The following is a 12,205-nucleotide window of genomic DNA, read 5'->3' on the forward strand; positions in this document are numbered from 1 at the left end:
CCCAGATGAGGCCCAGGAAGATCAAAGATTGCGTGGGTTGCAGCTGAGATTGAGCGAAAAGCCCAGGTCGTGTAGCGTGTTCATAAGTGCATGGGAGGAGTGGTGAACTGCTTCCTGAGATGTAGCCCTGACGAGCCAGTCGTCTAGATAGGGGTATATATGGAGGCCCTGAGCCCGGAGAAGGGCTGCCACTGCATTCAGGAGTCTGGTTAAGACCCTGGGGGCTGAGTTGAGGCCAAAAGGGAGGACCTTGTACTGAAAATGGCAGCCCATGATCCGGAACCAGAGGAAAGAACGATGGTGTTGCCAAATCGGGACGTGCAGATTGGCGTCCTTCAGATCTAGGGAGCACATCCAGTCTCCCTTGCATAATGTCTCCGCAATAAAAGCTGGCGTCACGATCTTGAATCTCTCAAGAGGTAAGGAGAGGTTGAGGGTGGAAAGGTCCAACCAACTCTCAGGTCAGCCTGGTTCTTCTTCTGAATGGCAAAGATCCTGGAGTAAAAGCCCGATCCCCACTGGGAGGCTGTGACTTCCTCCACGGCCTGGCTCAGGACGAGCAACCGAATCTCCACCAAAAGAGTTGCTGTCCCAACTTGCGGGAGAGAAGGAGAGGAGGGAGGAGAGGCAGGAATAGGTAGACGGTACCCTGAGGAGACTAGTGACAGGATCCAGGGCTCTGCAAAGTTCTGTCGCCAAAAGTGTGCATGAAGAGCAACCCTGCCCACCACTGGCGACACGTGGATCCGTAGGGGTCCGTCATGACACTAACCCTCGGAGGCAGAGGCGAAGGAGGGGGACTGGAAAAAGCCCTTGCTCCCACCAAACCCCTTTTGATTCTTGCGCCGACTTGGGGTTGGCGAGCGTTCCGGCTGCCTAGACCTCCGTTTCTGGAAGCTGCGGAAGCCCCCAGATGAGCGACCCATATCCGAGCGTTTCTAAGACTGGGAGTATGCCTTGGGCATGGTCTTTGCCAGAATGGATAAAGACTTAGCCGTCTTAGAGCTTTTCTTTTTGGCCAGCTCCTCGCCTGTGCTGGAGTGAAAGAGGTCACTGCCCTCGAAGGGAAGGTCTAGAATATGTTCCTGGACATCTGGGTAGAACTTGGTTGCCCGCAGCCAGGCCATGCTTCTCATGTCCGTGGCAATAGAGATGGCACGTCCAGAGGTATCAATGTGAGCCAGAGTTGACTCCATGATATCCTGAGCCACGAGCTTGGCTTCGTCTAGCCCCGCCTTAAAACGTGATTGGCGGTGGGCGGGGAGTTCCGGGAGGAAGTCAGCAATTTCCCACCATAATCTCTGGTTCGCGGCTGCCAGCATGGCATCTGCGTTGGTCTGTCGCAGATGCAAGGAAGCATTGGAATACAGCTTCTTACCATATGCCGCCAAGGATTTCTCCTCCTTGCCAAACAGCGCCGTAGATGACAAAGACGAGGATGACTGAGGCTTGGAGTATAGTGATGCTACAGTGATCACAGAGGAGTGTGGCTGAGGATGTGAGGAGAGCAAGAGTGTATCCCCCTCCATCCTCCTGTACTTGGCGTCCAGGTGGCAGTTGCCTGGCTGGAGAGAGTGGGGTTTGAGCCAACCCTTCTTGGCGAAGGGACACCACGTTGGTCTGTAGTGGAATTCTCGTTCTGGCAGAAGGGCGGGGTAGCTAGATGCAGCTGAGGCCGCTGCCGACCCTGTACATACGGACGCAAGGGAAAACAGCCCTGCGCATAAGAAGTGTAGGCCGTAGGCCACGTACCTGGTTGATGCCAGTCCTACCTCGATACTCGTTCTTCGCCGAAGTCTAGCAGCGGCGTCGAACGGGTGTCCTTTTCTGGCATGTCTGCCATTTTGTTGAGCTGCCTACCACGTGGCTGCTACGTGTTGCTCGGCTCGTTGGGGCCAGCCTCTGCCAAGTCTCTTATGTGTGAGGTGCATGACTTGCCCCGCTCCTCGGGCACGTGCTCAGTAGGGGCACCAACCTCGACCCAGGGGTCGTTAGAGCTGCGTTCAGGCGCCCCCTCCGACGTACTGCCGGTAACAGGGCCTAGCCCCTCAGCCATTCTGCCGGTACATGGGCGAGCCCCTCAGGTGCAAGCCCGATAACAGAGCCTAGCAGCCCCTCAACCTTGGCACCCGGAGGATCCGAGGACCCCTTAGCCCGAAGGCCGATAGCTGTGACAGCATCGGTGTGTGTGTGTTGGTATAAGGACAAGACCGGTCCCTCCCACGCAGGAGAGTCCCTGGGAAGGAGTCTCCCTTACGGGGTGCGGATGAAAATATAGGCCCTACCTCGGGCCTGGGTCGATGCTTCACGAAGCTCTTGACATCCTCAGAAGGAGACTGCTGAAAGAGCTCCCTCGAACTGGCTAGTCTGTTCTTCAGCGCTTTCAAGGACAGCAAGCCGCACGCCGAACAGCCTTGCCAACCGTGGTCTGCGCCAAGGCAACGTAGGCAGAGGGCGTGGGGGTCTGAAGTTGGGAAGAGCCCGTTGCAGGATGGTTACCTGCTGAACCCTGTCTAAGTCGACATGCGCCGGGGGGAGATGTGGCGTCTGAGGACTCAGTACCTATTGAAAAAATACAAAATAAGAAATAGAGGAAGAATCCACGCATGGAATTACATGGCCGAAGACAAACCCAGGAGCGCTGGTGAATTCGGCCCGTTCCAGTCGAGACGGAAAAGGGGACTGAGGTGTGGCACCGGAGGGCGGAGTAGGGCAGCGCATGCTCCCAGGGCCACGCCTCCCCTCTAAATTTAGAGGGGACGAAGATTTTTCTGGTGAAAAGGGTTCTGTCTCCCGTCCCTCGCGAGGGACAGCATGTAGTATGGAGGAAAGGGGACGGGACGTAAGAGTATGAAGGCGTCCGATACTAAAACCATGTCAATTCGTGAGAACCATCTATGTGCGCTAGAATAGTGAGTATATCCTGATGAAAGAATCGCCATGTTTCAATGAGATGCATCTCCCTTAGAAGTAATGGCAACGCTTGCCTGTCCCTACCATCATTAGGGGTGGGCAGTATCGTTTTGTCCAAAGAGGCATCCATAACACAATTACAATCCCAACCACCACCTTGCTGTCACGGTCCATACCCCCAAACATTAGGTACAGACCACCAAGCCCAAGGCGTTGGGTCCCATGGGGGCCTTGAAGGCCCCAAGGAATCTTGCAGGGGCTTCCTGGACTCAGTCCTGGCGCCGTTGGCGCCAGGCTCATACTGCCGTCACCAACATGGCATGTTTCAGACCCAGAGAGGCACGTGCGAACCAATATGAGGCAGGGTGAAGGGATTATTTGCCGTGGGACTATTTGCTTGGGTGTGGTTGCTGGAACTACTTTACCTGAGAACTACTTTCAGAAAACTATATAAGCCACACCCTTCAAACAGAACACGCTTCGCGTTATTCTGCACTCCTGCAGTGTAACGCTCAGCGTGTCTGCAGCTCCAGGCCAGCCATCAGCAACGCCCGTCCAGTTGTACCTGCAAAGAAGACTGAGAAAGAAGAGCAGAACAAGATACTTACCAGACTCTTCATCACGGCCGCTCGGGAGTCCACGCTTCTTCAGAACTGAAAAGGAAAGATCAGATTAGCCTTGCAGACCACATGCTCTTCATCGCAGTCCAGCGCTGCACTAATACCTGGAACGTCATCACCCGATCTCCACTTCATCTTTCGATCGCCGCTCCATGACTGCCGCATCTGTAAAACAGAAAGAAGACATCAGGTTAGCAGAGCAGTGGGAAGGCCTCATTCTGACTTATAATCCTGAACGAGGCAGCTCTCACCTGAAGGCAGCAATCCTCGCAGGCTCACAATTCTTCATCACGCAGCCTTTGTTCAGGAGATTCCGCACCTGCAGAATATAAAAGCAGCAGGTTAGTTGTTCAGAAAAACAGTATCGGGTGGAAAGACTTTTGCATAGCACTGGCGCAAATCTTACCTTGGGAAGCCAGCTACCAAGAACCTCGCTCCATCATATGCACGAAGAGGGAATCTGTAAAGAATGGTACAGAGTGAACTTTTGCAACTTGAACTCTTAGCTATCCATATATTTGGAATAAGACTTACCAGAGTCACAGTTGTCTGGAACTTTCAATAGGATCAGTGAATTACCTATATCCTAGAACTACGACGCACCACTGCGAACAGTGGCAGGACGGAGAGCCCGCTATTCGTAACTCAAAGGTGAGATATAGCGGGGGGTGCAAGAGGACGCCACGGGAGGCGGGAGTCGCCCTAGTCCTGCTTCTCATTTGGCGTATACAAGGCTATAAAGGTGACCAGCTGACCCAGCAATAACCCACCACCCCCAAGACCACGTAACGACCCTCTGAATATTTATATTGAAATTGCTTGCTAAAGTCTGTAGCCTTTGCAATCACAATTGCAACCCCCCCCTCTTTTTGGTGCCCCTAGATGCAAAATTTTGTTTGGGGCACTCTTTATGCATCATACGAGCCTCATCTTTGGGGAGCATATGCGTCTCTTGCAGCCATACCATAGAGGCGCATAACTCCCTTAAACGCCTCAGGATTGGTTGTCTCTTGATCGGCGAGTTTAGGCCCTGAATATTCAGGGACACCAATTGTACCTCAGCCGCCATCATCCAATTGTAATCCTTCATGTCCCAAAAAGTCAGAAAGAAACCCTCTGCTATGAATGCGACCAGTATTCGTGCGTTCCACCACCATCTCAAACTGTAAACCGATCATCCCCCCCACCAAACTAACTTTAAACTTTCATAATTCAACATGATAAACATAATTTCCATTCACAGAGGTTTACTACACCGTCCGGGAAATATGGGACTATTTTCCAGCACTCTACCCCACTGCCATCCTTAGATTATTTCTAAATGTGAGAACCCCCCCCCAATTTGTCCCAAACTTCCAGGTACTACTCGCACTGCCATGGCCGTTAAGTGTGTCAATCTCCCAAGACCCCCCCCTTCCGGGGTGCATGACCTCCCAAGTGTTCTCTATCTGACCTTGTTCAACGCCGGTAAGGTGGGGGCTGTGTTTCAGCCACCCTTACTCCATCCTTTCAGGTGCAGACAGCCCACCTTCCATTTCTCCCTGTGGGGAGCAGTGCTGCAGACACATTTTCCTCTAGATTCCCATCTGGGTCCTTAGAACTCGGCTCGCCATCCCTCTCCATCAATTCAGTGGACTCCTCCTGCTGGAGATGGTGTATAGCTGACCTTTCCACTCAAATGCAAACCGTATGGGAACATCCACCGGTATCGTATGTCCTTGGACTTGTGCCAGCCAGTGACGATTCGCAGAGGTTTGTTTTAGTAATGTCGCCTGGGCCAGCTCCAGATAGTGTTCGTGGGCTTCCCGAAACTGTACTGGCTCTTGTTTTCACACTGCTCACATTATTTCCTCCTACACCTGATACAGATGAACTCCAAGTCAGGACATCAGGAATTCATTTGCTGTGCTAGCTCATCCCCTGTTTACTTACTGCGGTTTCTACTTCGTCCACCCTTCTCACCACTGCAAGGAGATTTCTTTTAAGATCCTAATAGCTTTGGTAAGGTCAGCAAAAGTGTCTTTAATGTTTTCCGGCAGCAGAGCCGTTAAGTCCGATCTCCTTGTTGGTGGGTCATCGGTCTACGAATGTGAATGGGGAGGTAAGTGTATCTGAGCCGCCGTCAACTGCTTCGGGTGCTTCTGTGCCTCAGACCCCTGCATGAATGCCTTTATGTCCACTGAAATGGGCCCTTTCTGGTTTGTTGTTTGGCTCGCCATGCCAGCTCTCAGGGTGGTCACTCTTTTAGAGCTACAAAATATTGACGGTGCCAACCCTACTGACGCCCCCACACCACAGCCAGGACAACTAGTCCCACTCCCAATGCGCCTCTGCGGGGACTCATGACTTTTAGGTGTATACCGTGCCTTCTACACGCACTTCTTGATAGGTTTCACCGTCGTCCTCCTCTTTTCCTGGATTTGGGTCAGCACTGTGTCTTCTCCGCCTGTCACGATCGATGCCTCTCATGCTCAGACCTCCACCACCAATCCTGTCCCCAAAAGGCAACCAGGCTCATTGCCCCCATGGAGCAAGCCTGCCACGATGAAGGAGGGCACCACGCAATTGCCGTGCCCACTCAGGACAATGCTTACACTGTGCAGCCGTCTCCTAATGACTGCTCAGATTAGGTGGGGGCAGTGGGCTCCCAGCCAGGATGGAGTCCAGATTCTTACTTGCAGCCCCCCTTGGTTGAGTAAGTTACCAGATGAGGCTTTCGCAGTTTACACTCCTCTGTAGCAGACAGGCATCAGCCTTTCCAGTGTAAGTGGTGGGCAGGGAGTAATTAATGCCTCTATTAGAGGGCCCAGGAAGATGAATTGTACCAGAAATACATTTTTGGAGCATGAACAGGTGTGCCAGTTCAGGGGAAAAAATGGAATACGCTGTAGCAGGGACACTGGAGCACAGCAGCGGGGAGCAGGGTTACCCCACTTCCCTTCCCTGGATCAAGAGCTAAATACAGTGTTATAATTGATTATATTCCTCAGCATGCTGCTCCGGATCCAGTTTGCAATAATGTTGACATCTCCTTCAGGAAAGTGCACCTCCCCACATTTATGATTAGTAGCCTGTGTGTCACGAACGGGAGCCGGCACCTCCAGAGAGCGAAAGTGCTCTCCGTAGCTCACCCGCTTCACGTCTTCTGCTGGCGCACCTTTCCGATCCTACCGAACGCTGCAAAAAGATTAAGACTACAGGAGTAAGCAGTAAACCCAATTGGTAGCAGTCTGTACCACCCAGATTTACCTGGTGGCTGTGGCTGAGCAGTCAGACTTCTCTCAAGAAGTGTAAGGCAGTATATAGAGTATACACAATAGGGCCACAAACACAGTGGAACAAGCAAACACTGACCAGAGCTTTGTATCAAAAGTATATCATTATTTATTTAAAACACACTTTAGGTAATACACTAGCAAGAAAGGGAGGCCAGGTGGAAAACAGTACCTTAAAGAGAGGAAGCTCCAGCGGCGGCAGTTGTTCCTGGCAGTGGATGCAAGTTGTGGTTTTGACCAGGGGAAGAGAAGAAGATCTCGTCGAGGAGGAACCTTGTAGTCGTTGCACTGCCCAGGGAAGAGACCAGCCGTGGAGTTCATCGGTAAAAGGTGCTTTCCTTTTATTCGCGGTCAAAGTAGTGAAGCTTCGTTATCCGGTCGCCGGGGTGCTTGGCACGGGCGAGTCGACCAAGAGATGTCTTTGGAAGGCGAAATGGCGAACTGGTTGATCCCACCAGCTCAGAGGGAGAAGACTCTTCCATAAGAAGATCTCCTCTTGGCGTCCGGAAAGTGGTGAGGTTGTTGCAGAAGGGCTCCACCAGTGGTGGCGTTGTTGCAGATGGCTCAGCTTCTTCCATCTTCGCATTCTTAGGTCCTGTGGCGACTTCTGAAGTTCCAGTCCCAAAGGCCCTGCTTTTATGCAGAAAAACCCCCATTCAACAGCCTAGAAAAGAGTTCTGGCAAAAAGACCCAACCGTGGATTTAATATTAAATAAATAAACCGGCGGTAGCTTTAACATTGCACCAAAAAGTGGTGCGTTTAAAATCAATGGGAAAATCCACTAGGAAATATTCTGGTGGAATATTTTGCGTGGTAACCACTGCCACCAGCCAGAAACTCGACAAGGGGGGACTGGACAGTGCCCCCTCGAAAACAGACCCAGGGGCAATATAATTAACCCCTTCCAGTACTTCCACAATATGATGGTTTGTACTGGTTCTGTTCACAATTTAGGACTAGTAAAGTCAATGGTGACTTTACATGCCCTGGGAGACAGTAGTCAGTCCCAGGGTATGGAGTCATGTTTGGGGGTCACTATGACACCCCTGTGTTACTGCACCGAGGGTGCTGTGAAACACATATACCAAAAACAGATGATACCCTATGGAGTAAAGGACCCCATAGCCCACAAGCACACAAATAGTCAGAGACATTACTCAAATCATACCTAAGAGTGGGAATAAGAGAGTCTCACTCTTAGCAGGAGAAAAAGAAAAAAAAAATCCAGCAAAGCTGCTGGGGGACTCACTAGGTTTGGGAAATTAGCTTTAGAAGAGAATTTTCCCTAACATATCGTGCCTTCCGGAGCCAGCTATACACCTCCAGGACACTGCAGGCTCCGTTCCGTGTCGTCGGGCGGGTCGGCGGCCCCACCATATAGTGTGTGCTCCGGCAGAAGCTCGGGGGCTTGTTAACAGTCCCCAGTACACCCGCTGCCATTCGAGCGCTGGACCCTCCATTCCAACCCCAGCGTCGGGAGCGGTAGTGAGGACCAGGGGTGTTGCTAGGTCTGGAAAAGACCAGGGGCTAAACTAATGTCGGGACAGGCAGGACTTGGGGCTAGCTAGCATTTTGGTTGTAGCACCTGAGGAGCTTCTATCTGGGGCTACTGCCAAAAGACCCGGGGCTACAACCAAAAGACCCGGGGCTACAACCAAAAGACTCGGGGCTACAACCAAAAGACTCGGGGCTACAACCAAAAGACTCGGGGCTACAACCAAAAGACTCGGGGCTATAGGCCCCTTAGCCACCCCCTAGCAACGCCAGCCAGGATTCCATCCGCACCCCCATCCCCCCACCCCACGACTATGGTTCTTTCTCATCACCACAACCTCACATGCAGCGATGCAGCTGTTAGATGGACCAGCAGTGCCTGGCTGCCATTTTGTCGATTACAGGCCGGGAATTTTCAGCTGCCCGTTCTCGGCTCTCCAACAAACTGCTCTGAAATTTCAGGGGTGCTCAGCCATGAGTTCAGCTGCCTCTCCCCAACTTTCCAGCTGGAATTAGATAATTGCATTGCGGGTTACGGCATAAAGAACATGCTCGAATGCAGTAGCTCACCGGAGAGTAATCCAACGGCCTCCACGTTTAGCCACACCACCCCGAAAGATACCATTCTTTGGGGTAGTTGCTCTCATGTAAAGGACCCCCGAGTGTGACACTGTTAATTACTGATGAAGATGTAGTTTTTGAAGACATCTGCCCAGTAGAGAAACGAACATGCAGATACCAATGAACACTTATAAAAAAAAATGGGGTAAAGAAGTTGAGAAAGATTACCAAAACCGCCACTACTTACCAAGAGTTCAGAGGTTCCTAACTTGTCTAATTCCAAAGATTGGATTCTAGAAATATGAACACCCATTTCTCTATGTATTCCTGAACATTCTATACAGGTTAAAATGCCAAGGTTTGTTGAAAGCCACGTAGGGTCTGTAAAACAAAAGTCAAATATTTTGGTCTTGGATATGTTAAGGAAATTTATTTTCACAGCACCAGTCGAGTCTTCTTAGCCATTTCATCACAATCATGCGTTACAAAAAAAAATACCATATTTCAAACATAACCTTAAATGAAGGGAAAATATGAAAAAACGCGATATAACACGCCAACAAAATAGTGCACTGGGGCTATGTAGAAGAATGTAATTGAGACAGTAGCAAAGCAATCAAACAAACAAAACCACATTCATTGCAGACAATTACAGAAAAAATGCACTGTGTGCGAAAATGTGCCATGCAAGGAATAAGTTACTTACTTGTAACTACTGTTCAATGGCATTTTTTCTTCTCACAGATTCACATGCCGTATGAATAAATCACAATGGAGTAACCATATAAACATACAATACAAAAAGGGAGGAGTACAAGGCTCACCTGCATGTGAGTAGATGGCGAAGTAAAGCCTGCCCGACCGGTGACTCCTCCGCTGATTATCTATGCAGTAGAATCTTGTGAATGTATGTATCGATCTCCACTTCGGTGCTCTACTTATGTCCTACATCGTGACCCCAGACCAGAAAGCTGTGGCAGAAGAGATGGCCCTGGTGGAGTGCACCCTCAGCCTACCCAGAAGTGGCCTGTTGGCGATGCAATGGCAGAATGAAATGCAGGCAGACAACCATTTGGAAATGGAGGCTTTAGAAAATCCTTTGGCCACTGCCATGGGACCAAAAGCTACAATCAGCTGGGATGACTTGCAAAATTGTTTGGTGCAGGCTACATAAGGACCAAGGAGCCTTCTGAATGAAGGTATTAGTAGGTAGCTGTACATTGGAATTGAAGACAAAATGGGGCGATTTACAGGACAGAACTTGGATCACTGCCACTCTCCTGGCAGAGGAAATAGCAACCAGAAATGCAGATTTCCAGGACGGGAATTTGTTTTCTACCTTGTTTAAGGGCTCAAAGGGTGGTGGGGGGAATGAGTTTAGAAAGAACCACATTGAGTCCCCAGGTAGGGGCGGGTATAGCACTGGTGGAAACGTACTAAAAAGACCTTTGAGAAATTGATTAGGTTCTGCAACCACAGCAAGGGTGTACAGGAGGTATTGGTGAATCTTGATATTGCGGCCATCCGGACCTTAATTGAAGAATACGCTAGGGCACTGCATGCTAGTTACAGCAGGTATGGTAGCACATCCTGTGTCTTGCGCAACGGATCAACATTGTACACCATGAAGTAGACTGCTTCCACTTACTAGAATAGCTTGAAACTGTTGACTGTGCACAAGCTTTCTCGCAAGGCCATCCCTGCAATCTTGAAACATGGGAATTTGTCCCAATTCATTCAAGAGCCTTGTGGACGGCACATGAGAAGGAGAAATTACTCACTGTATTGATCGTTCTATGGATTCTTCTCCCGCAGATTCCTCATCTTGATAGATATCCATCATCCATCTCTGCTGCTCGTAAACTTTTCGCCTGGGGGCATAGAGGACCTCGACTCTCGGCCCCGGAAGTGGCGTCAGGTGAGGTATATATAGCACGTCACTACGCCCCATGCTTCAGTTCCTCCATTTATTTCCCCCGTGCATGCGGAAGAGGCTAATCAGCCGGTAAAAACTTAACAAGGATACACCCAAAGGGTGATCACACACAACAATGATTGAAAAATGATTATTATAATTTTTAATTTAAATAAGACAGAAGCTGTCATCTAAGAGCCATCACCAGATGTCTTATCGTTTGGACAGAATCGACAAGCCACAGAACCTTCTGAGGAGGAACAGATGGGAGGGTTGATGAGGAATCTGCGGGAGAAGAAACCATAAAAAGATCATTACAGTGAGTAATTTTTCCTTCAATGGATTGCTTTTCGCCCGGAGATTCCTCACCTCGATAAACTCCCTAAGCAGTTACACTAAAGGAGGAGGGCATACATTTTAAACAAGTAGATTCCGTAGAACCACCCTACCAAATCGTGCATCAGCTTCCCGTGCAACATCCAAGGCATAGTGTTTGGTGAATTTATGTAAAGATGACCAAGTGGCTGCACTGCAAATGTTCCTAACGGGAACCACTCTTTGGAGGGCTGCAGAGGCTGAAACTCCTCTGGTTGAGTGAGCCCTAATGCCCGATGGAAGCTATGTGCCTGCTGAGTGGTAACACTTGTATATGCACAGAATAATCCACTGCGACAGAGTTTGTTTAGTTATGGAAAGATCCTTTCGAGACAAAGATTGGCCACAAACCACTGGTGTAACTTCCTAAACTCAGATGTTCGAGAAACATAGAAGTTTAAAGCTCTCATGGGGTCAAGGCAGTGAAACTGCTGTTCCTCTTTTGAGGAATGTGGCAGAGGGTAAAAGACAGGCAAATCGATAGACTGGTACAGCTGAAACTCTTAAACCACCTTAGGAAGGAACCTGGGACTGATTTTGAGAGAGACTTTCTCACAGAAGAACTTTAGAAAAGGAGGTTTTCAGCACAAGGCTTGCAGCTCGCTAACCCTCCTAGCAGATGTGATTGCAACCAAGAAGGCGGTCTTGAGGGATAACACCGCAAAAAAAGAACAAGAGCGCATAGGCTCAAACTGAGCCACCATCAAGTAGGCCAAAAGCAGATTAAGATCCCAATCTGGGACAACAAAAGCGGTTGACAAAAACATATTGAGAAGGCCCTTCAGGAACTGGGCCATGACTGGAATAGTAAAGAAGGAACCTTGTTCTGAGGACTTTTTGAACATGGATAGGGACGCCAAATACCCTTTGACTGTGGTAACCTGATGGCCTAAAGAGGCCAGTGACAAAAATAATTACATCACTGTGGTGGTAGGGCAATCGATCGGGTCAATCTATCGGACCTTGCACCACGTCTAAAATCTTCTCCACTTGCACGCGTACAGAGATCTTGAAGACAGTCTTTTTGCAGCCAGAAACACCTTAAGTACCT

The 12,205-nt window shown here is 49.8% G+C and overlaps 1 protein-coding gene across 5 annotated transcripts in view; it reads right to left on the reverse strand.

Moving 5' to 3' along the window:
• The window catches only part of ASAP1 (ArfGAP with SH3 domain, ankyrin repeat and PH domain 1), a 2,617,237-nt gene that overhangs the window by 1,391,530 nt on the left and 1,213,502 nt on the right, over nucleotides 1-12,205 (reverse strand). For all 5 annotated transcript variants that reach the window (XM_069621633.1, XM_069621635.1, XM_069621634.1 and 2 more), the window contains one exon: nucleotides 9,112-9,245. In XM_069621633.1, the coding sequence (XP_069477734.1) occupies nucleotides 9,112-9,245 (134 nt within the window). The remainder of the gene's footprint in view (nucleotides 1-9,111; nucleotides 9,246-12,205) is intronic.

Source organism: Ambystoma mexicanum, chromosome 5q, assembly GCF_040938575.1.
Source record: "Ambystoma mexicanum isolate Mex_15411 chromosome 5q, UKY_AmexF1_1, whole genome shotgun sequence".
NCBI classification, from domain to species: Eukaryota; Metazoa; Chordata; class Amphibia; order Caudata; family Ambystomatidae; genus Ambystoma; species Ambystoma mexicanum.